Below are 24,548 nucleotides of genomic sequence, written 5' to 3'. Positions count from 1 at the left end.
AAGATCATCCTCAACCAACCAGGAAAACTACCGAGACCCAGGTGAGGGAATAGGTGGGGGGGAGGGGGGGAGGCACACTTGTTTGGGTGAGGGGTTTTACAGGCTCAGAGACTCCTGTGTACCAGAGGCTGGGCAGCCTCCCTGGCTAAAGGTGCCTTATGTTTAGGTCACCCTGTACCTAGGAGGGTGCAGGGTGCAAAGCTGGCCAGACCCCAGGGCTGTAGGGGCTGGCTAAGGACCAGTGCTGTTGTGGGCATGGCACGAACAGACTATCCACTCCAGACAGCAGTGAATATGTCACGGAAGCCCCCATGCCACAGCTTGCTGGAGAGGCATAACAGCTAGTCTCCTGCCCACAGACTACAGGCCTGGCAAAGACAACCGCAATGCCGATGAACTGTCCCAGCAAGGACATGTATAACCCCACTTAGAGTAACCCCTGGCCGTCATCTCCAAAAGGGGAGATGAATGTCACAGGAGATGGGACTCCTCGTGCGTGTTTCCTTAAGTATACTTTGTATCGTATAATGTCTCAGCCAATGCAATCAAATTAGCCCTTTTTGTAAATGTACTTTTGGAGTGTTTCAGAATGTGGTAATTGTTTTCTGTGAAGGATTTCTCTGTACTTGAAAGGGGGACTGAATTGCCTTTCAGGCACTGAGGATCATGGATGGTACTGACCTGGGGGATTGGGTTGGAAACCCCTTGCATGGGGGCTGTGCCTAAGTGCATGTGTTTTTCTCTGAAATAGACGGACTGTTTTCTTTTACCCAATACGACTGGTCTTGTCCACTATATTGGGGAATTTTACAATGTTCAAGAGGGTTAGAATTACATTATGCTGTAGCTGAATCCAGGACCAGCGGAGGATTAGAGAAGCGGCAACCAAGGGACACTTGCGAGACCTTGCGAACCCGTGACAACTTCCCTCTGCCTTCCCCTTCCCTCGCGCCACCCAATTGCAGTACATAAAGGTTTTTAAAAAGCCTCTATTTACTCACCCGATACCAGCACTAGTTTTCCTTAGTGCTGGGTCCGACGTGGTGGTCTAATGCGCATGCGTGGCAAGTGCTTCAGGCCCTCAATATGGGAAAGCATTGAATCAATGCTTTCCTATCTGGCTTTCACTGATGCTGAATTTCCTCAAGCAGAGCGTAAGGATGTCCAGCATCATCTAAAGACTGTTAAAATCCTGGAAACACCTCTAGTGGCTGTCTGGTAGACAGCCACTAGAGGCTGTCTTAGTGTTGCAATGTAAACTGTGCAGTTTCTGTAAAACTACAATGTTTCACATTGCAGGACTAAGCGGGAGAGGGACATTGCACCCAGACTACTTGAGATGAAATGGTCTGGGTGCCTATAGTGTCTCTTTAAGCTAACGTAGTTTTGGTGACTATAGTGTCCCTTAAAATTGTGTTGGAACAAATCTATAGTTCACATTCAAGGTTTTGTTTTGGTCCAGACCTTGGACAATTGCCTCTGTTCTTAAAGGGTTAAAGCAAATTTAATCAACAATTACAAACATGTCTCCAGAAAAAGGCATGCCAGTGCAGCTGCCTGCAAACCAGTCTCCCCACAGCAAGCTGAAGTACTCTTACATAGGGAATACGTCCTGGAGTTAGCAGATAAAAGAATGAGCCCTTGCCCCAGAGGCTTATGCTTTAGAAGCCTTACATCAGAAATCCAAACTGGCAGGACACTGCGACCAAACTGGAATTTCCTATAAAGCAGCATAGGTGCCAAAAGTCCTGAATTTCCTGTGACATCCTGAATTGTCCTGCACTGTCCCAACAGATACCAAAAAACAGGAAGGAACTAGGCACTAGAAACATGCACTCCATGCATGGCGTGCCTTGAAGGGGCAGGCTGTCAATCAGCCTTGCCACTCTCTTCAGCCAAAGCCTTGCCTCTTAAATGGGCAGACCTACCCCTTGCACAGTACCGTGTGAAGCCTGCTTGTTTCCTTACGTTCCTCCATTCCGGAGAGTGGGCAGGAAGATTGTCAGGTATGAGAAAATTGTTGGAACGGCATAAAGAGCTGATTGCAATAGTTCCTAAATGTAATGTGTAATACCTGTTTAGAAAGCAACGGCTGTTTTGTATAATATCACAAATATTATAGCAAACAAGTAGTGATAGACAAACTGTAAGTACTAAAATTGAGAGGGGGAGAATAATAAAAACTGCAGAGTGAAATATGTTTGTTTTAAAATTACATAAATGCCTCGGTATGCTTGTGTCTCCTGGCACATGTGGGTACATCTGCTTATGTTTGTGCATGAAGTTGTGTTCACATTTTTCAGGGTGTTGCATCTGACTGCTTCTTCTTTATTCAGCAGACATTTTGTAACATTTTCAATGTTTTACGTAAGCATTTTTGTAGCCTTAGGTGTATATATACCGTATATACTCGAGTATAAGCCGACCCGAATATAAGCCAAGGCCCCTAATTTTACCCCAAAAAACTGGGAAAACTTATTGACTCGAGTATAAGACTAGGGTGGGAAATGCAGCAGCTACTGGTACATTTCGAAATAAAATTATATTAATTGAATATTTATTTACAGTGTGTGTATATAATGAATGCAGTGTGTGTGTATGTATGAGTGCAGTGTGTGTGTATGAATGCAGTGTGTGTGTATGTATGAGTGCAGTGTGTGTGTATGAATGCAGTGTGTGTGTATGTATGAGTGCAGTGCGTGTGTATGAATGCAGTGTGTGTGTGTGTATGAATGCAGTGTGTATGAATGAGTGCAGTGTGTGTATGAACGAGTGCAGTGTGTGTGTATGTGTGCAGTGTGTGTATGTGTGCAGTGTGTGTATATGAGTGCAGTGTGAGTGTGTGATGCAGAGCTTTGGTGGGGGGTGGGCATTTTTATTATTATTTTTTAAATTATTATTTTAATATTATATATTTTTTGTTATATTAATAATTTTTTTTAATATTATTATTTTATTTTTATTCAGATTTTTTTCGTCCCCCCTCCCTGCTTGCTAGCTGGCCAGGGAGGGGGGCTCTCACTCCCTGGTGGTCCAGTGGCATTGGCAGTTCAGTGGAGGGGGCTGGCAGGAAGCACTTACCTCTCCTGCAGCTCCTGTCAGCTCCCTCCTCCTCCGCGCCGGTCCGGTCAGCTCCTCTGTCAGCTCACAGTGTAAGTTTCGCGAGAGCCGCACTATGACCCCGAGGCTCTCGCGAGATTTACACTGGGAGCTGACAGGTGCTGATTGGACCAGCGAATACAGACAGTGACTCGAGTATAAGTTGAGTTGGGGTTTTTCAGCACAAAAAATGTGCTGAAAAACTCGGCTTATACTCGAGTATATACGGTATATAGAAAGTGTTTTTTTTTTTTATTGTTTTGTTTTGTTTTTTTTTCTAAAAAACTGCCATAGGATTGTTTAAAGCAATCAATTAGTTTAAAATACCCTCCGGTTTTCAAATACTGAAATAGTTAAAACTTTCAGATTTATTCACTAAAAACTGAATTGCAGATAGTTGACATCTAAATGGCAAAAGTCAGGCTATGATATCTGAGCTGTGTGTCAGGAATACAAACATGTATTTTTGACACTAGGATACTGGAATGCAGCATACGGTCCCTGGTCCCTCTCTGTTTTTAAAGACATAAAAAGAGAGGGTAAAAAAAGAGGAAAAGAGAACAAATATTATTTACCTTTTCTTTCTAGCTGCGCCGGTCTCACTATGGCTGACCTTGCCTGGTCCCACCCTGTGGCTGAGATCATTCCAGTAGGAAAGCATGTGGTAGCTATTGCACATATGATCTCTATGATGAGCATTCAGCATCTCCATGCAGAGCATGGAGACACTAAACGCCAGTGCTGCACAGTGTGCAACATTGACACAGGAAGCACCTCTAGTGGCCATCAGTGTGCAGCACTGACACAGGAATCACCTCTAGTGGCCATCAGTATGCAGCACTGACACAGGAAGCACCTCCATTGTCCATCCGTGTGCAGCACTGGCACAGGAAGCACCTCTAGTGGCCACCTAAATAATGCCTTTCTCTGAAACTGCATCGTTTCAAGTGCTAAGACTGAGTGGACAGGCTATAGACACCAGAACAGCTACATTAAGCTGTAGGGATTCTGGTAAATATATTGTCCTTTTAATGTATATATATATATATAATATTAGAAACCACAGGCTGAATCTCAGCTTGGTTGTTAGTTTTATATTGGTGCTTCAATGAATTGGAATATAAGTGTAAAACCTAATAACTATAAACAACAATATAAATTAATGGTATAAATTAATAATCCCACATATCTTATTACAATCTAAACGACCCAGTCGTTTAAAAAGAGATCCAATTTAAATGGAACAGACCAAATCAATATCAACATTTAACCCACTCGGCTCCAGTGTTTGCAACCTATGAATCCAGTACGTTTCTCTTTGCGATAACTTTCTTATTCTATCTCCCCCTCTCCAATGGGGAATTACCTGTTCAATTCCCCTACAAATCAGTTGTTTACATTTAAAAGCTGGACAAGATAAACAATGTACCGGAACCAAATGGTAGTTAGACCTGTTTTGATATTATTTATATGCTCCATAATTCTAACTTTTAAGGGTCTCTTAGTCCGTCCAACATATTGCCTGCCGCACAGGCACTGAAGTAAATATACCACAAAGTCTGTGCGGTAGCCAATACAGGAATTGATGGAGAACTTTTCCCCTGTGACAGAACTATAAAAGGTGTCAGATAGAATAGAAAAGTTATCGCAAAGAGAAACGTACTGGATAACATTGTATATATATTATAAAATATATATGTATATATATTATAAAAATATATACATATATAGTTTTATTCTAACTATATTTGGATATTAACAACACTGGCCAAAGTTAGCGTTCATAATAGTCTTTTGCATTTTTAACACACAAACAAATACAAATGCTAACTTTCGCTAGTGTTTGTGACTATGTGGCTACTAAAAATACTGGACAAATGCCATATTGAATACCATGGGTTGTCTACTTTTCAAAAATATATAGTTTGATGGGGTAAATTACATTGGCTGGCTTCAAAAATATCCCATATAAAACATGGGTGCATGATGACCAACTGTGAAAATTCCAAGTTGGAAAACTGCAATGCATACCCTCCAAATAAGGTCTTTTAGCCCCCAGAGAATCCGACACACCTATACATTGGTGGTATCACTGTATTCAGGAGATGTTGCTGAACACATATTGGGGTGTTTTTATGGCAGTAATCCTTAAAGTTCTCAGTACATGTATTCTTAAATTGCTACATATGTCAAAAAAATCACCAATTATTATTATTATTTTATTTTTTTAAATTTGGCATAGATGCATGAAAAGAGTCAAAATACCCCAAGTTTAGTACCTTAGGTTGCCTTTTTTTTAAAAAATATATGAAGGGTTATTCAGGGATTCCTGACAAATATCAGTGTTAATTAATTTTGAAAAAAAATAGTTTGGAAATAGCAACGGATAACCTCAAAAAGATATAAGATAGAGATAGAAACCTTTTATGGTGTAGTATGTTCTGTTACCAATACTTGAACTATAAAGGGCAATTTTCTGCACTTTATAGTACAAGTATTGGTTACAGAACATACTACACCATAAGAGGTTTGTATCTCTATCTTGTATCTTTTTGAGGATATCCGCTGATATTAAAGGGTAAAGTGCCACCAGACGGCACAGTAGCTGACGAGATTTGAGCCTGTTGTCCTTATAGAGGCTCTAACTAATGTGAGTTGATATCTCATAGTACTGGCTATATTTTATGAACTTATCACAGATTTATGCTATGTTATCCCTTTTCTCTCCCTTATTTATGGTATAACTAAACCCATTACCTATTCGGAGTAAGTGAATCATTTTTTTTCCCCTCCCTCTATTTACTCTATCTAGAGCGCTCCACTTATATATACGACTGAGTTTTAAACCATTCTAAACCCTGTCGGATATAACACCCTAGTACAAATTGATAATATAGTGGGTAAGAGAGATTCTTACTAGAGTGTGCAGCTGCTAACACAGATATATTTCTTATATAATAATAACCTAAGCGGTAAGCACACTTTCCACAGTTTTTGTTTTGGTATTTGTATAAATGACACCGGGAGCCTAGCCACACTATTAGACAACAAAAATAGAAGAATTGCCGGCACTCCTGGATTTTCGGTGAAGTAATTTATTGTCGTAAATGGTCAACGTTTCAGTTCCCAGTTGGAACTTTCATCAGGACACAAAAATACATATATATATATATATATATATATGTTTTTTTTCCACATATTTATCATTTCTTTGTCTTCTGTGTTTGTTTTTTTATATTTTTGACATACAGTAGAAAGCTACTTCTTCCATCATGTGGCTCCCTATGCTGCTGGTAGCATCCACTCTGATCCTCCTGTACAGATGGCATAGGCAGAGCAAAATTCTGCAAAATCTCTCTGATAAATATGTGCTGATCACTGGATGTGATTCTGGATTTGGGAACTTGCTAGCAAAACAATTGGACCAGCATGGGATGCTAGTATTGGCAGCTTGTCTGACAGAGAAAGGGTCTGAAGAACTAAAGAAGGAGGCTTCCAGCAGACTGCAGACAGTAATTCTGGATGTTGCTGATTGCCAGAGTGTGAGCTCTGCTGCCAAGTGGGTTACTAATATTGTGGGAGATACAGGTGAGATATTTTTAGTTAATTTTATTATGTATTTCTTGGTCAGCTATTTTTCCCTCTGTTTTTCCATCCACATTTAATTCTAGAAAATTTTGAGTTTAGTGAATAACCCTGTATGTTAAAAGAAACACTAAAGCACTTTAGCTTATAAAAGTGCCATCCTTAAACATTAGTGTAAAAGCTCAAAAATTTAATAGTTTTTGTTTTTTAAACACCTGCAAAATAATAGGGATTTAATTAGAGTATATGGTCAGTGGTGGCACTACCGCCTGTGAAACCCGTGTAGTTGCACTGTGGCCTGCCAGCTCAGGAAGCACATCGGGTGGCCCGGTCTGGAGCAGCAGCCCGATCGGGTCCCTGTGCTATAGGTCCTCTGGGAGGAAGTTATAAACGTTATGTAACTTCCCCCTAGCTTCCTTTCTACTGAAAGCACCTACTTCTCTACTGAAAGCTGCTCCAGACCCCACACTTCCATCAATCCAAGCCAGCAGCAGGCCACAAGCAAGCCACCCTCTTGAACACTAAAGGTAAACAGGAGGGTGGCTTGCTTGGGGTCTGCTGCTGGCTGGGGTTGATGGGAGTGTGTTGGGTCTGGAGCACTAAAGGCATGTTAACAGGATACTTATAACATGTATGTCAAGGTGTGTGTGTGTGTGTCAGTGTGCATGTTAGTGTGTATCTGTGTGTCAGTGTGTGCATGTGTCAGTATGTGTGTGTACATCTGTGTACATCTGTGTACATCTGTGTAATCCCGCATGGATTACTGTAACTCTCTCCTGATTGGTCTCCCCAAAAGCTGTACTGCCCCGCTACAGTCTGTAATGAATGCTGCAGCTAGACTGATTTTCCTATCCAGTCGGTCCTCTCACACCTCGCCCCTCTGCCAGTCCTTACATTGGCTCCCTGTATCCTATCGGAGTCAATTCAAAGTGCTAACCCATACATTTAAAGCACTGAACAATTCCAGCCCCTCTTATATCTCTTCACTGATCCAGAGGTTTGCCCCTCCTCGTACCCTCCGCTCTACCCGCGACCACCTCCTGACCGCTGCTCGCACCCGCACGGCCAACTCGCGCTTGCAGGACCTCTCACGGGCGGCTCCTCTCCTTTGGAATAACTTGCCTACTGCCATCAGACTCTCCCCTAGTCTTCAATCATTTAAGAAGGGCCTTAAAACCCATCTCTTCAGGAAAGCGTATGGCCTCCCAGAGTAATCTCTCCCTTACATACCTGTCTCTTGCTCTCTCCTATGGGATAGTGCTTTGCTCTCTTCTCCAGCTCTGCTTCACTCCTACCTGATATTTCCTATCCTAATGTTTCTAATACCCCACCTCCTATAGACTGTAAGCTCATTTGAGCAGGGTTCTCTTCAACCTATTGTTCCTGTAAGTTTTCTTGTAATTGTCTTATTTATTGTTACATCCCCCCTCTCAAAATATTGTAAAGCGCTACGGAATCTGTTGGCGCTATATAAATGGCAATAATAATAATAATAATAATAATAATAATAATAATAATGTGTGTACATCTGTGTGTGAATATGTCAGGGGGGGTGCATGTGTCAGTATGTGTTTGTGTATATTTGTGTCAGTGTGTGTATATATGTGTGTATATGTGTCAGTGTGTTTATATGTATGTATCTGTGTATTAATGTGTATATATATCTGTGTAAGTATGTATGTGGCAGTGTAAATGTGTATATGCATGCATCCAAGCAATCAAACACCAACACAACATGCAAACACACCTCCACATTCAAACTCCAAAATTCTATACAAGCACATATAGCATTCTTAGCATTATTCTGGTATTTTAAAATCTTCTCCATATTGTGCTAAGGTAAAATATGTATAATTTAATAATAGTGACTAATGCGCACATTTACTTATTATGCTGGTGGACAATTGTTTTATTTTTTTCAGGGCTGTGGGGATTAGTAAACAATGCAGGACGTGCAATTCCAAACGGCCCCAATGAATGGCAGAGTAAAGAAGATTTTGCTAAAATTCTAAATGTGAATGTCCTTGGTATGGTGGATGTGACCCTAAACATGCTGCCTCTCGTAAGAAGAGCTAAGGGCCGGATTGTTAATGTTGCTAGTTGTACAGGGAGGTTGGTGGTAATTGGAGGTGGGTATTGCCTGTCTAAGTTTGCGGTGGAAGCATTCTCTGATAGCCTAAGGTGAGTGGACACAAATGCAATATTCAGCAAATCATGATCATAACCCTACGCAAGAGTTGTCTATCAAACTATCTTGTTCTTTCTTTATTTTTTTATCCTTAAAGGACCACTCTAGTGCCAGGAAAACATACTCATTTTCCTGGCACTAGAGTGCCCTGAGGGTGCCCCCACCCTCAGGGACCCCCTCCCGCCCGGCTCTGGAAAGGGGAAAGGGGTAAAAACGTACCTTTTTCCAGCGGTGGGCGGAGAGCTCTCCTCCTCCGATCCTCCTCTTCTCCTCCCCGTCGGCTGAATGCTCACGCGCGGCAAGAGCTGCGCGCGCATTCAGCCGGTCACATAGGAAAGCATTCATAATGCTTTCCTATGGACGCTTGCGTGCTCTCACTGTGATTTTCACAGTGAGAATCACGCAAGCTCCTCTAGCGGCTGTCAGTGAGACAGCCACTAGAGGAAATAGGGGAAGGCTTAACCCATTCACAAACATAGCAGTTTCTCTGAAACTGCTATGTTTATGAAAAAATGGGTTAACCCTAGATGGACCTGGCACCCAGACCACTTCATTAAGCTGAAGTGGTCTGGGTGCCTAGAGTGGTCCTTTAAAAGCGTATAATATTTGTATATTAACCTCATTTTTACCATGCACTTTTTGTTTGAAAAAAAACATTAGCAATAGGATTTGGCCTTCCATACCTATTTCAGTAGACAATTTGGTCCTTAAGAACAAAAGGGTTTGACACCCTTGATATAGGGCATAATGTTTCACCCTGAAGTGCATTACTTTGCATTACTCTACATTAAATGTCATTTGAGTGGCCTAATATATCTAAGTAATATCCTGCTCACATTGTATTGCCTTACCTAGGTTTGTGTCATCTGCATGTTACAATTCACAAAAATTCAGATTCTTTTAAATTAGTTTACAGGGTTTTATCCTTGTAATAAAGTTAAGAATGCTTGGTTGTATACGGGGAGGTATTAGCAGTAGAAAGAGGGAAGGGCTCATGCCTTTGTACAGAACACTGGTGAGACCTCACTTGGAGTATTGTACGCAGTACTGGAGATCGTATCTCCAGAAGGATATTGATACTTTAGCGAGAGTTCAGAGAAGGGCTACTAAACTGGTTCATGGATTGCAGGATAAAACTTACAAGGAAAGGTTAAAGGAACTTAACATGTATAGCTTGGAGGAAAGACGAGACGGGGCGATATGATAGAAACCTTTGAAATACATAAAGGGAATCAACACAGTAAAGAAGGAGACTATATTTAAAAGAAGAAAAACTACCACAACAAGAGGACATAGTCTTAAATTAGAGGGGCAAAGGTTTAAAAATAATATCCAGAGGTATTACTTTACTGAGAGGGTAGTGGATGCATGGAATAGGCTTCCAGCTGAAGTGATAGAGGTTAACACAGTAAAGGAGTTTAAGCATGCCTGGGATATGCATAAGGTTATCCTAACTATAAGATAAGGCCAGGGACTAATGAAAGTATTTTTAAAAAATTGGGCAGACTAGATGGGCCGAATGGTTCTTATCTGCCGTCACATTCTATGTTTCTATGTAAGAAGCATCTGATATTATATTAGATGCAAGCTGATAGAGATACATCTCTTAAGATATTAGTCCCTACATTGGCTTCCCATAAGATTCAGGTCTCAATTTAAAACTCTGATACTTGTTTACAAATCTCTACGTAACGAGGCTCCTACCTACCTATCCTCCACAATACACATGTCTGCCGATGTCCTGTGTCTATCCTCTGTCCGTATTCTCACCTCTGATGCTCATGACTTCTCTAGGGCTGCACCGTTCCTATGGAACTCCTTTCCCTTCTCCGTTAGACTCTCATCCAGTCTCCATTCCTTAAAAAAATTGAAAATTTACTTCTTCAGGAAGCATTTCAATTAAACCATTAATAGCTTTCCCCGCACATTGCTCCTTGCTACTCCAACTGTCATCCAAAATAACAATATTTTTTTTCTACTTTTCTACTCTTACTTTTTATTTTTATTTTTTAATTCTTTATTTATCAGATCATGTATGAAGTTCGTACAGTGAAAGAAGCGTCTTATAAATACACTTGAAGATACAATGGGGTGTTTCCTTTCGTTCAAACAAGGGCATTTGCTAGAAACACGTTTAACAGTAACAGTGATTATAGGTCACAGTGCTTTAAAAGTTGTTCTCATGGTGTAGTATGGTAATGGCCTTAGTCCATTTCTGTGATTACCCTTCGTTGTGGCGATTGTATAATTACTACTGTGTTTTGCGTCTGGCAATCGCCTTTTACTCGTTCACGTTCATGCATGAGGTTTTCTTTTTATTTGGAAGACAGGAGATAGAGACAGAAGAGATGATAGGAGGGAGCGCATTAGAGAGGAGGGGGTAGAGGGCTTTTCCTCTGAGGAGGAGGGGTAGTTGTTATCTCGTTGTTTGTACTATGGGTGCTTCGGCTTAGTAGTTGTGTCTGTGTGTGTCCGAGTCTATCAGCGGTTGGTATAGTCTTCCCAGGGTCCCCATGTCTTGAGGAATAGCTGGTGGGTGTCTCTAAGTTGTGCGGTTAGTTTGTCCATTAGCAGAGGCGGCTCTAGACTTTATGAGGCCTTAGGCGAAATGCAAACATGAGGCCCCACTAACAAAAAAGTGTCACATATACACATTGATGCACTGTCTACCTGTGTATGTGCCTGAGAGTGTGTCTGACAGAGAGTATCCTTGTGTGTGTGAATGTATGTCTCTGTGAGCATGTTTGCGTTTTTGTCTGAGACCCTATGTGTATGGGGTAGCTGCTTGAAGTGTGTTGTGTGTATAGGGGGGGTGAGAGGGAGAGACGGGTGATGGTGAGAGGGGGGTGATGGTGTGGGGGTGATGGTGAGAGGTAGAGGGGAGGGTAATGGTGAGAGGGAGAGGGGGTGCGATGGTGAGAGGGAGAGGGGGTGCGATGGTGAGAGGGAGCGGGGGTGCGATGGTGAGAGGGAGCGGGGGTGCGATGGTGAGAGGGAGCGGGGGGTGCGATGGTGAGAGGGAGCGGGGGGTGCGATGGTGAGAGGGAGGGGGGGGTGCGATGGTCAGAGGGAGCGGGGGGTGATGGTCAGAGGGAGCGGGGGGTGATGGTCAGAGTGAGCGGGGGGTGATGGTCAGAGTGAGCGGGGGGTGATGGTCAGAGTGAGCGGGGGGTGATGGTAATGTGAGAGGGAGGGGGGTGGTGGTAATGTGAGAGTGAGAGGGGGGTAATGTGAGGGGGGTTATGTGAGAGTGAGGGGGGTTATGTGAGAGTGAGGGGGGGTTATGTGAGAGTGAGGGGGGGTTATGTGAGAGTGAGGGGGGGTTATGTGAGAGTGAGGGGGGTTAATGTGGGAGTGAGGGGGGGTTAATGTGAGAGTGAGGGGGGTAATGTGAGAGTGAGGGGGGTAATGTGAGAGTGAGGGGGGTAATGTGAGAGTGAGGGGGGTAATGTGAGAGTGAGAGTGAGTAATGTGGGAGTGAGAGTGAGTAATGTGGGAGTGAGGGTAATGTGGGAGTGAGTGAGGGTAATGTGAGAGTGAGTGAGGGTAATGTGAGAGTGAGAGGGAGTAATGTGAGAGTGAGAGGGGGTAATGTGAGAGGGGGTAATGTGAGAGTGAGAGGGGGTGATGTGAGAAGGAGGGGGTGATGGTGAGTGGGGTGAGGCTGAGGGTGGTGAGGGGGTTATGCTGAGGGTGGTGGGGGTGATGGTGAGGGTGGTGGGGGGTGATGGTGAGGCTGAGGGTGGTGGGGGGTGATATGAGGGTGGGGGGTGAGGCTGAGGGTGGTGGGGGGTGATGGTGAGGGTGGGGGGGTGAGGCTGAGGGTGGTGGGGGGGTGATGGTGAGGGTGGTGGGCGGTGAGGCTGAGGGTGGTGGGGGTGATGGTGAGGCTGAGGGTGGTGGGGGTGATGGTGAGGGGGGTGATGGTGAGGGGGCGGGGGGTGATGGTGAGGCTGAGGGTGGTGGGGGGTGAGGCTGAGGGTGGTGGGGGGTGATAGGGGGGGTGAGGCTGAGGATGGTGGGGGGTGATGGTGGGGGGGTGATGGTGAGGGTGGGGGGTGACGGTGAGAATGGTGGGGGGTGAGGCTGAGGGTGGTGGGGGGTGAGGCTGAGGGTGGTGGGGGGTGAGGCTGAGGGTGGTGGGGGGTGATGGTGAGGCTGAGGGTGGTGGGGGGTGATGCTGAGGGTGGTGGGGGTGATGGTGAGGGTGGTGGGGGGTGATGGTGAGGCTGAGGGTGGTGGGGGTGATGGTGAGGGTGGTGGGGGTGATGGTGAGGCTGAGGGTGGTGGGGGTGATGGTGAGGGTGGTGGGGGTGATGGTGAGGGGTGATGGTGAGGGTGGTGGGGGGTGATGGTGAGGCTGGTGGGGGTGATGGTGAGGATGGTGGGGGGGTGATGGTGAGGCTGAGGGTGGTGGGGGTGATGGTGAGGGTGGTGGGGGTGATGGTGGGGGGTGATGGTGAGGGTGGTGGGGGGTGATGGTGAGGGTGGTGGGGGGTGGGGGGTGATGGTGGTGGGGGGTGAGGCTGAGGGGGGTGGGGGCTGATGGTGAGGCTGAGGGTGGTGGGGGGTGATGGGGAGGGAGAGCCTACCTTACCCTGGTGGTCCAGTGGGCTCCCTGGTGGTCCGGTGGCCACTACTCCCGGTCTGCAGCTCCGCAGAGCTGCAGACCGTGTAGTCTCGCGAGATTTCAGAGCGTTGCCGTGGTAACCCGCGGCAACGCTCTGATTGGCCAATTCTCGCGAGTCACATGGTCTGCAGCTCTGCACACTGCGGAGCTGCAGACCAGTGTCTGCGATGGTGGCTGGGCAGCCAGGAGGGGCCTCGCACCCGGCGGCATACCGGGCAAGCCGCCGGGCCCCCTCCTGGTGTCAGGTCCTCGGTCAGTGACCGAGGACCTGACACACTCTGCCACAGGCGGTTTAGGCGGCCGCGAGGCCCCCGCCAGCGCGAGGCCTTAGGCGGCCGCCTAAACCGCCTAATTAGAGAGCCGCCTCTGTCCATTAGGTGAGCATCCTTAATGTTGTGTATGACCTTCTCTATGTTTGGCATGTCTGCGTGTAGCCATGTTTTTGCCATGGCCCTTCTGGCAGCTAAGTTTATTTTATTGAGCAGTTTTTGCTCTCTATGTGTTAGAGTATCCAATGGCCTAGCTATTGGGAATGTCCAGGGGTCTGGTTGGATGCGCTTGTGGAGCACGTCTGTCTGTAGTTTGGCTATGTTTTCCCAGAAGGTTTGTGCCTTTTGACACGTCCACCACATGTGGAGGTATGTTCCTTTGTCCCCGCATCCCCTCCAGGTGTCAGTGGTTGTTTTGCCCATTCTACATTGCTTTACTGGTGTAGTGTACCACCTCATTAGGGTTGTATAACATTGCTCCTGGTGTAGTACACAAACGGACAACTTCGCTGCTGCCTCCCAGATATCCTGCCATTCCCCGCTCTCTAATGGTTGTCTTAGGTCTGCTTCCCATTGTGCTATATATGCGGGTGTGTGGGCCTCGCTCGTGGGAGCACTTAGTTGCGTGTAGAGGAGTGTGATGAGACCGGTGCGTGGTCTCATGCACATAGCATTTCATAGAATGTTGGTCTGGACATGGCTGCTGTGCGGATTTGTAGTTTTGTAGCAAAGTCTCTCAGTTGCATATACCTAAAGTAGTCTTTCGTGGTCAGTGGGGTCATGGTTTTTAGCTCATCAAAGGTTGGGAATCTACCCGTGTGAAACAGATGGTGATATCGTTGTAAGCCTGTGTTTTCTATGTCTCTAAAGTCCCGTGCTGTTAATCCAGGTGGAAATGCTTTATTGCGTAAGTAGGGAGTTAGGGGCGAGATTGGGTGTGTAAGGGCATGTTTGTGTGCCGTAGAGTCCCAGATCTTGATCGAGTTCAGGATGGCGGGACAACTAGTTTGAAGTTCCGGTCTGTCTGCTCGAGGTACCCAGATCCAGAACTGCAGGAGGTCCGTTCTCATGAGCAAGATCTCTATGTCCACCCATCTGTGGGTGTCTAGTGGTGAGTGCCATTCTATGATCTGTGCAAGTTGGGCTTAGAGGTAATAAAGGTAGAGGTTGGGGAATCACACTCCCCCTCTACTCTTGGGAGTGTATAAGATCTGTCTCGCTATTCTGTGTCTCTTTCGAGCCCAAATGAAGTCATCTATTGTGGTTTGTAGCACTTTCAGGTCTCCTTTAGTTAATTTTATTGGTAGTGCTTGGAACAGGAAAATGAGGCGTGGGAGAAGGTTTATTTTGATACTATGCAGCCTTCCAATCCAAGAGATTGGTTTTTCGTGCCATTTGTCTAGGTCTTTTATGAGGGTGTCTATAATGCGTCGATGATTTTCGACGTATAAATCGTCAGGATTGGCGGTCAGCTTGACTCCGAGATATTTAATGGGCCTTTGGCTTATGGTTAAGTGTGTTGTTTGTTTTAACCATTCGATGTCGGCTTCTCTAATCTCTAGGGGCATACCTACTGATTTATCTAGGTTAATTTTGTAGCCCGAGACCTGATTGTACGACTCTAGTAGTGTGAGGAGATTCGGAATCGAGTGTGTGGGGTTGGTGAGAGTGAGTAATATGTTGTCTGCATAAGCAGAGACTTTGAATTCTTCTTTTTCTATTTGTATACCTGTTATGTGCAGGTGAGATCTTATTGACTGTAGTAGTGGTTCTAGGGCCAGGATAAATAGTAAGGGTGATAGTGGACAGCCCTGACGTGTACCGTTTATGAGGTCGAAGGGGTGTGGTGTTGCACCTTGTACCACAGTCTGCGCTCTGGGGCTGCTGTAGAGGGTCTTAACTGCTGTTATGTAAAAGTCTGGTATCTATAGCTTTCGTAGTAGGGCAAACATATAGTGCCATTGGATCCTATCGAACGCCTTCTCCGCGTCCAAGGAAAGGACCACGGAGGGCATTCGGGATTTTTTGGCCCACCACATTTTACCGCTCTTCTTGTGTTTTCATATAATTGTCTATTGGGCACAAAGCCTACTTGGTCTGCATGTATATATTTCGTCAGGAGGGGGTTTAGTCTATTCGCAAGGACTTTGGCATATACCGTGACGTCAAAGTTTATTAGGGAAATGGGGTGGTAATTAGTAACTCATGCGGGGTCTCTGTCTGGTTTTGGGATAAGTATAATGTTTGCGGTTGTGAGGTCCGGGGGAGGGGCCTCTCCCGTTGTCCAGTGTGTATACATCTTTGTCAAGTGGGGTGTCAGTTCTTCTTTGTAAGTTTTATAGTATACCCCATCAAAGCCGTCAGGGCCTGGGGCCTTACTCTTACCTTTTTTGTCACTTAATCCCCCTCTGGAATGCAACAAAGCAAATACATATTAACCTATTATTATGCTTCTTCATTGCAAACACAGAAATGTGACTTTCAATGCCTATTTCAAGATCATATTTAAATATGTTGAATAGAAGTATACCCAGAACAGACCCATGAGGGACACCACTTACCACCAATTTGTCCAGTTTAAACATTTACCATTAATGACAACTCTCTGTAGTCTATCTTGAAACCGATGTTCTACTCAAGAATAAGAGTTTTAATCTAGATCAATTTCTGCTGATGTGGCAGTGGTTATGGTGCCTTAGACCTAAGCCTTTGAAATATTATTCACCTGTGCTTTATTTCATGTTTACATACCAGGGTTCTTCAAACTCTGGTGCTGAACTACAACTCCCACAATTCTTTGAATTAAAAAGATAGCCAGAGAATCACAGGGGTTGTAGCTCAGCAACATCTGGAAGGCCTGGTATATATCATATATATCTTTTGTTTACATGTTTGTTTGTTTTTTTTCTTAATTTGTTTCTCTCACTTTCTTTTTGTTTAACATATAGTCATGAAGGCATAATTGTTGATACCATTTACCTACTATTCAATTAATTGTGGCATAATTGATATAAGGTTCAAATTGGGCTTCATGGAGGGAGCAAAGGGATCCTACAGTGACAGGAAAACAAACCTGTTTTCCTGGCACTATAGGGTTAATAGGTCCCCTCCCCTCTCCCATGGTGCTGAAGGGGTTAAAACCCCTTTAGCCACTTACCTGAATCCAGCACCGATGTCCCTCGGCGCTGGGTCAGGCTCCGCTCACGCTCCTCCCCCGCCGACGGCAGACGGCAGGGAAAACCTAATGCGCATGTGTGGCAATGGCCGCGGGCATTAGACCTCCCCATAGAAAAGCATTATTCAATGCTTTCCTATGGGGAAAATCTGACGCTGGAGGTCTGTGAGGACGCCCAGTGTCAGCTAATGGACCAAAAGTCAGTTTGGATCCCAGAAGCGCCCCCAGTGGCTGTCTGGCAAACAGCCACTGGGGGCAGACTTAGAGCTGCAATGTAAGCAAAGTGCAAAAGGGAGACAGCACCCAGACCACTTCAATGAGCTGAGGTGGTCTTGGTGCCTACAGTGTCTCATAAGTGTTTCTAAATCTGAATACCTACATGCTTTTTGAACTGATGTACACCTTTGATTTCATACTAAAAATAAAGAATTTTTAAAGAAAAAAAATCTGGCACACTAATATGCAGCCTTGTTTACTTGATGGGAAAAGCATTTGGATGAGAATATAATTTAATGTTTCACTCTCTACTATTTCACTGCTTTTAACGTATTTTATATTGAAATTAAAATATTTTTACTTCCAAATCTGTAGCATGTATAATCTGCTCTTATGCTATTTGTCTTCTCCGCTGCAGAAGGGAGCTTCGGAATTTCGGAGTAAAGGTTTCCATTATAGAACCTGGTGCTTTTAAAACTTCAATGACTAATCTAGAACGTAATCTTCAGAATGTGGCTGATCTGTGGGAGAATGCCCCTGCTACAATCAAGGAAAGCTATGGAGAGCAGTATTATCAACAATGTAAGGTTCTTTTGTTTAGTTAAGGAATTATTTTTTAAAAATGTGAACGTCACTCACACTGTCTTTCTATAATTCTCTAATAAATACAAAAAAAAATAATAATGTAAAATGGATATAAAATAAAAAAAGAATGGTGGGCGGAGCCAGCAGCCTCACGAGATGGACACAGGAGAAGAGAGCTCCGCAAAAGCTTGCCGAAATCAGCTATTACCGACCTCTTACACCAGTCTCACGGGCATTCACCATTGCACTAACCTTCCCGAGGCTGATGGGGAAGCTAAAGAAAAATCACTGGGCGATCCGAGCCCCGGCTCCCGAGATAAAGGGACATTCCTGCGGCAAATCCGCTAGGCCCGAGCGAACTCAAATTGCGCCGGCGGAGACCTTTACTTCGGATTCCTCGGACAAGGAAAGCTTACCTGAATAGCTATCCACTTTCACAAAGTTACCCAAAGCTGCCCAAGAGCCCTCTGGGACTGGTAACACGGCCCCTTCCACTAAAGCAGACATAAAAACTACTCCAGGAAATTAGGGCAAGCTGATGTGGCAGTGGTGAGGGAAGAGGTGGCCACGCTTACCAACAGGATTGCCATCACTGAAGCTGACATGGCAACTGTGAGAGTGGCAGAGTCGGCCACAGATGCAGCCCTACACACAGTGCAAAAGAGCAATGCTGCTGTACTCAATTGATTGACTATCCTGGAAGACAAGACCAGGGCGAGAAATGTGAGACTCAGGGGGATCTCTGAGACCGTCAACACCAAAGAATTACCTCATTATATGAGGCGACTCATAACCACGCTACTACCACCAAAACAGATGAAACTGGTGGCAATGCACTATTGCTTTCGCTTGCCTAAAACACCAATTGCTCCATCAGAGACGCGCTTATATAATTTGTCCGGGACTCTGACAAGGGGATCATTATAGGGGCAACCAGGAGCACACCTTGTGTGAGTTATGAGGACCACCAGCTAACCTTTTATCAGGACTGTGACAAACGCTCCTCTGACTGGATGTTCGCTATGGGCTCCTGGAAGAGTGTGGACGCAAGCCTCCTGCCCACTGACTATGGGCCATATACAAAGACCCTGTTCGGGAGTTAAATCTCCCCAACCGCCATTAGTGGCTTGCCCTGGGTGTCCCTGGTTCGGCACTTTCCAGAGCTAGAAAAATACCCACCTGTCCAGGCATCCCCAAGCCAACTCATTGGGGTCTAAGCGGGTATGCCGCCCCATGGGACTGGGAGGGAGCTATGTGATAAAACCCCTATTTTGCCTTCCCAGGAACCATTTAAACTTTGTTTTTATGTTACCAAAGTTGACCGACCGCTAGCCCTGATTTAATGAAACTGTTATGGGCATTGTACCATGTGCGCGGTCGGTCAAATAATTGACTTCCATGGAAACCTCGAACCCCTGAATTGATCTGGGTGATTTTTGGATATGTTGGTCACCCAGATTGGGGCTATCAGGGGATTTGTGAGGTTTTCATGTGTTTTTGAGATACTTTTGGGGTGTTTGTAAATTGTATGTTTTTCTGTGCTTGATATAATTGAGTTTGTACAGTTCCTGACTCAATTATCTCCCAGGCACAGGGGAGGAATTACCCTGTTTTGTGTGGGAGTGTCATGGGTGTGTTTTTTGTGTCCTTGTACTGCATAAAAGCAGGCCATTGAGCCTGGATTAAACAGATCATCATACCCCTTTATGAAGTCTAGGCTCATGTTTGGGGGATTGGGAGCTATATTCACACTTATAAAAACTATGGTACTTGGGACATGGGAGATTCTTCATGGATGTACTCAGTTGGAGTACTGGGATCCGTTACAGGGACTTATCCTGCCACACCATCATTTAGAGGCAGCCACTCCAGCAACTCACCCAACTACTTCGGGATCACAAGGTGCCATACAAATGGGGGATGCACAGGCTCCTTGTAGAGAAAGGTGGCAAGACCCACTCCCTCACTCACCTCTCGTGGAGTAAGGAAGCACCTTTCTTACTCTACGAGTTGGGGCTACCAGATTGATGTGGTCAGACCGGATAACATAATTTATACCAGGAGCTGCAGTTTCGACATATAGCAACGCACCAACCTGAAGAGTGAAACCGCTCTCCTTGATTTGAACTGCCTGCTTATGATAAGTGCACACAGTTCTGTCATTACACCATTTGGTTTAATTTTTTTGTTCTATAACCAGTGATTTTTATCTATTTTATTATTACTTTTTCATTTACTTATTTTTATTTTTCATATTGTTTCTGGCTCCGCAAGCTGACGTAGAATTTGATATCACTAGCGTCGTTCTTCCCTACTTAAAACCCTGCTGACAGACGATAACCTTTTCATATACATAACAATGTATTTTTTTATCTGACAATTACTACCACCGTATATCCCCCTAGTTACAGCTGACCAATACTTAGGCGAATGGAGTCACTCATATAGTATCATGTGTGACAGTCCTGTTTTTTGTTTGGGCGCTTGGAGAATCTCCAGACCACGCACACACATGATACATCAGATGACGTCTTCCAGTATACTGTTATTATAGTGTTTCTCCTTTTAAAATTATAAAACGTGCTGTAAGCTTTTGACATGATCCATTTCTCTTTCTGTGAAACATTGACAAACCTGCTGACATGTCTTTATCACTATGTACACCAAATGAAGCACAACCAAAATAAAGAATGAAAAAATAAACAAAAAAAGAACAAGTCAATCTCATCTATAATCTACTCTCAGGCAACTCAACCATAAAAATATTTAAAATATTTTACCAGGTTTTAAAAAGCAGAGGCTTGTGCTGGCAATATCATATAAGCAGGGACGTTTTAGCCGCGAGGCAAACAAGGCATTTGTCTTGGGCGGCATTTTCCAGGGGGCGGCAAAAAAAACTGCCCCCAAACGCTCAGGGCAAATGCCTTGTTAGCCTTGCGGCTAACTGACAAGGCAGGCTGGTGGGCGGCGCTGGCGGGCAGCTGGCGAGGGAGCACTTTCCCCTGAGCGGTCTGCTCAGCTCCCTCGCGCGCCGCAGAGTGAGGCTGGGAGCCGGAATATGACGTCATATTCCGGCTCCCAGCCTCACTCTGCGGCGCGCGAGGGAGCTGAGCAGACAGCTCAGGGGGAGCTCTCCCTCGCCAGCCGCCCACCAGCCCAGCAGCCTGCCTTGCAGCCCCACCAGACCACAGGGAGATAGAGAACCCCCCCTCCCAGCATTCCCAAAGGTAAGGAGGCTGGGGGGGGAGGATTAAAAAAAATGTGTTAATGTGAGTGTGTATGTCTGTGTGTGAGTGTGTCTGTTAGTGTGTGTCTGACTGTGTGTGTCTGTTAGTGTGTGTGTGTGTGTGTGTCTGTTAGTGTGTGTGTGTGTTAGTGTGTGTGTGTGTGTGTGTGTGTCTGACTGTGTGTGTCTGTTAGTGAGTGAGTGAGTGTGTGTCTGTTAGTGTGTGTCTGTGTGTGTGTGTCAGTGTCTGTGTGTCTGTGTGTCTGTGTGTCTGTTAGTGTGTGTGTGTGTGTGTGTGTGTCTGTTAGTGTGTGTCTGTTAGTGTGTGTGTGTGTCTGTTAGTGAGTGAGTGAGTGTGTGTCTGTGTGTGTCTGTTAGTGTGTGTGTCAGTGTCTGTGTGTCTGTTAGTGTGTGTGTGTCTGTTAGTGTGTGTGTGTGTGTGACTGTGTGTGTATGTTAGTGTGTGTGTCTGTTAGTGTGTGAGTGTGTCTGTTAGTGTGTGTGTGTCTGTTAGCTAATGTATGCGTATCTGTCAGTGAATGTGTGTGTATTTAGAAGGTGGGGCAGGGGGAAGGGTTGGGTGCGGGTGGCGGGGGGGGGGGGGGGGGAGTGGGGTGCCTCAGTTTTGTCCTGCCTAGGGCAGCACAAAACCAGGATACACCACTGCATATAAGGGTTATCATAAAATGTATGTTGTGATTGCTACATGATAGATATAATAGTGGATTACAGTCCAATATGTTTGGTTCAGTTTGAAAATAATTGGGGATATAATGAGGACAGTGGGGCAGTATGGTCTTCTGCTTTGGCGTGAACTAAATATTCTGGATCTGCTGGTGGATAGCCTGGAGATTCCCTGGAAGGAAGCTGAAGATTACACTATTTAATATAACATATTGCCATGCTTTGTAAAAGTAGACCTGCTACATATGAACTCTCTATCGGCCAAGTTAACTGTTGCATACAGTTGGTATATTTTTATGTGGTCTTTTATCTTTCTTGTGAAAGTTTTTTTTTTATTTTTTTGCCAGAATTATTGTTTCAAATGACTGAAGTGGTCATGGAGTGTGGAATAAACCTTTAAAGTTTTTTTAAAAAACTAACCATTAAAATGTTTATTCACTTTAAACATCGCCACATCTAGTAAATACAGATTGATTTATCCCAGTAACCTTAGAACAGTATATGAAAAAAGAACATCAGTACAATGAACTGTTTAATTGTGTTCTTTTTGGACAGATGTCAAGAACATGAAAAATGTGTGTGGAAAAATTAGCCCAAAGTTGCATGAGGTCATAAACTGTATGGAACACGCTCTGACTGCTGTCCATCCCTGGACACGATACTCAGCTGGCTGGGATTGCAAACTCTATCACATCCCCATGTCATATCTCCCAACTGTTGTCTCTGATTATGTGCTTTGTCTCTCAGCACCAAAGCCAGCTTGCCAGTAACTGGAAATGGTTTCATGGAAGAGAGACCACTTTTTATAGAAAATGTTTGTTTACGTATATTTGCATCAATGTTTCTTAACTATTTTTTATTTAAACCAAACTTCAATATTACATTAGCACAGTGACCTATTCATGATTTGGAAAATTAGCTTGTATAATAAACATTAAAATGTATATTTCTGTTTGATCCTTGTTGCACAAACCAAAGACATCATCCAACTCAAACTATTCTTCTGATATATGTGTTATTTTGTTTATTGTGTATTCTTGTGCTTAACCCCTTCAGGACCAGACTGTTTGGGCCATGTTATACGTTAAGGACCAGAGCTGTTTTAACACTTTTGTGGTGTTTGTGTTTAGCTGTAATTTTCCTCTCTCTCATTTACTCTTCCCATACAAGTTATACATTGTTTTTTTCGGGACAAAAAGGGCTTTCTTTAAATACCATTATTTCTATCATGTCATGTAATTTCATTAAAAAATAATAATAAAATATGGTGACATATATAACATACATGTTTTTTTACTTTTACTTGAAAAATATTTTACTCATCTACAAAAGCTCATGAAAAAAAACTGCTAAATAGATTAAAAATTTTGTCCTGAGTTTATAGTTATAGAGCTATAAGTACAAGTAGGATATTGCTGTTTCAAAACATACATTTTTTAAATTTATCAATAGTGACATTGTAACACTGTTATCTGTCATAAATCTCTGAAAAACACCCCACATGTACATATTTTTTTTAAGTAGACAACCCAGGGTATTTTATATGGGGTATGGCCAGTCTTTTTTAGTAGCCACACAAACACTGGCCAAAGTTAGCGTTCATATTTGTTTGTGTGTTCAAAATGCAAAAAACAATTATGAACGCTAACTTTGGACAGTGTTTGTGACTAAGTGGCAACTAAAAAGACTGAACATACCCCATTTGCAATATCTTGGATTGTCTTCTTTTGCAAATGGTATGCCATCATTGGGGTAATTCTCATTCCTGAGCTACCATACGCTCTCAAAGGCAACATACCCAACCTGGCAATTTTCAATGTAAACATATTTGACCCTTATATTTGACCCTGTAACTTTCAAAAACACTTTAAAACTTGTACATGGAGGGTACTGTTATACTTGGGAGACTTTGCTGAACACAAACATTAGTGTTTCAAAACAGTAAAAACATATCACAACAATTATATCATCAGTGAAAGTGCCGTTTGTGTGTGAAAAATTCAAAAAAAGTGACCTTCACTGACAATATCATCGCTGTGATATGTTTTACTGTTTTGAAACACTAATATTTGTGTTCAGCGAAGTCTCCCGAGTAAAACAGTAACCCCCACGTACAAGCTTTAGTGTGTCATAGGAAGTTAAAGGGTTAAATACAGTCCTAGCAAATTAAATTCTCTGCACTTTCGGCCTGGGTTGTCAGGCAGGTCCCTCAACTTGCAATCAATAAAATTACTTGATTATGTAAAAATATTACATAAATACGCACTTAGAATTTAAATATATATGCATATTTATATATTTGAAGTCTACATGTATATTTATGAAATTATTTATGTAATTATGTATATGGATATATATATATAATATTGTATTATTTTGATTTGTTTATATATACATAGACGTATATATAATTTCATTCTAGGTGTATTTTGATATAAATATATATATTAATATCAATATACAGTTAGAATACAATTTCATATAATTGTGTATATATCATTTTTTATTATTTTGTATTATTTTTACGTTTTTAAATGTATTTTAATTTACTTATTATTTGTATTTTATAATAATATATATATATATATATACAATATATATAGTTATTATATATATTATATACATGCATGTGTAATTTAATTATAAGTATATTAGATAACTGAAGTTGTCCAATAAGCAGAATACAGAAGATAGGAGATGGATGGCTACTTTAAAGACTGTCTTATCACCTGTCTTATCACCTCAGGCATTGCGCATGAGCGTCCAGTAACGTGGCAAAAAAATTCCCAGCTCCCCAGAGGCTGTCCTAGCACCCCGGTCATACAAATATTCATTAACGGCTTTTTCTTGTTGGAGCAGCGGTCGAACATTAGGAGTGTTGAATTCCAACG

General features: G+C 43.6%; 1 protein-coding gene across 2 annotated transcripts; it reads left to right on the top strand.

The window, feature by feature from the left end:
* The first annotated feature begins 1,988 nt into the window (after positions 1 to 1,988).
* LOC134568577 (retinol dehydrogenase 7-like) lies at positions 1,989 to 22,665 on the top strand. 2 transcript variants are annotated; one of them, XM_063427227.1, is made up of 5 exons: positions 1,989 to 2,006; positions 6,351 to 6,687; positions 8,607 to 8,865; positions 17,581 to 17,744; positions 22,213 to 22,665. In XM_063427227.1, exons 2-5 carry the CDS (start codon positions 6,372 to 6,374, stop codon positions 22,425 to 22,427), a joined length of 954 nt encoding a protein of 317 aa, XP_063283297.1. In that variant the 5' UTR covers positions 1,989 to 2,006; positions 6,351 to 6,371; the 3' UTR covers positions 22,428 to 22,665. The 2 variants fall into 2 exon arrangements, with proteins under 2 accessions (XP_063283297.1, XP_063283304.1); XM_063427234.1 differs by having other exon boundaries at positions 2,000 to 2,006; positions 6,354 to 6,687.
* Positions 22,666 to 24,548: the final 1,883 nt, after the last annotated feature.

The sequence above is a fragment of the Pelobates fuscus genome, chromosome 1 (genome assembly GCF_036172605.1).
Source record: "Pelobates fuscus isolate aPelFus1 chromosome 1, aPelFus1.pri, whole genome shotgun sequence".
NCBI classification, from domain to species: domain Eukaryota; kingdom Metazoa; phylum Chordata; class Amphibia; order Anura; family Pelobatidae; genus Pelobates; species Pelobates fuscus.
This window is presented reverse-complemented; position numbering and strand designations above follow the sequence as displayed.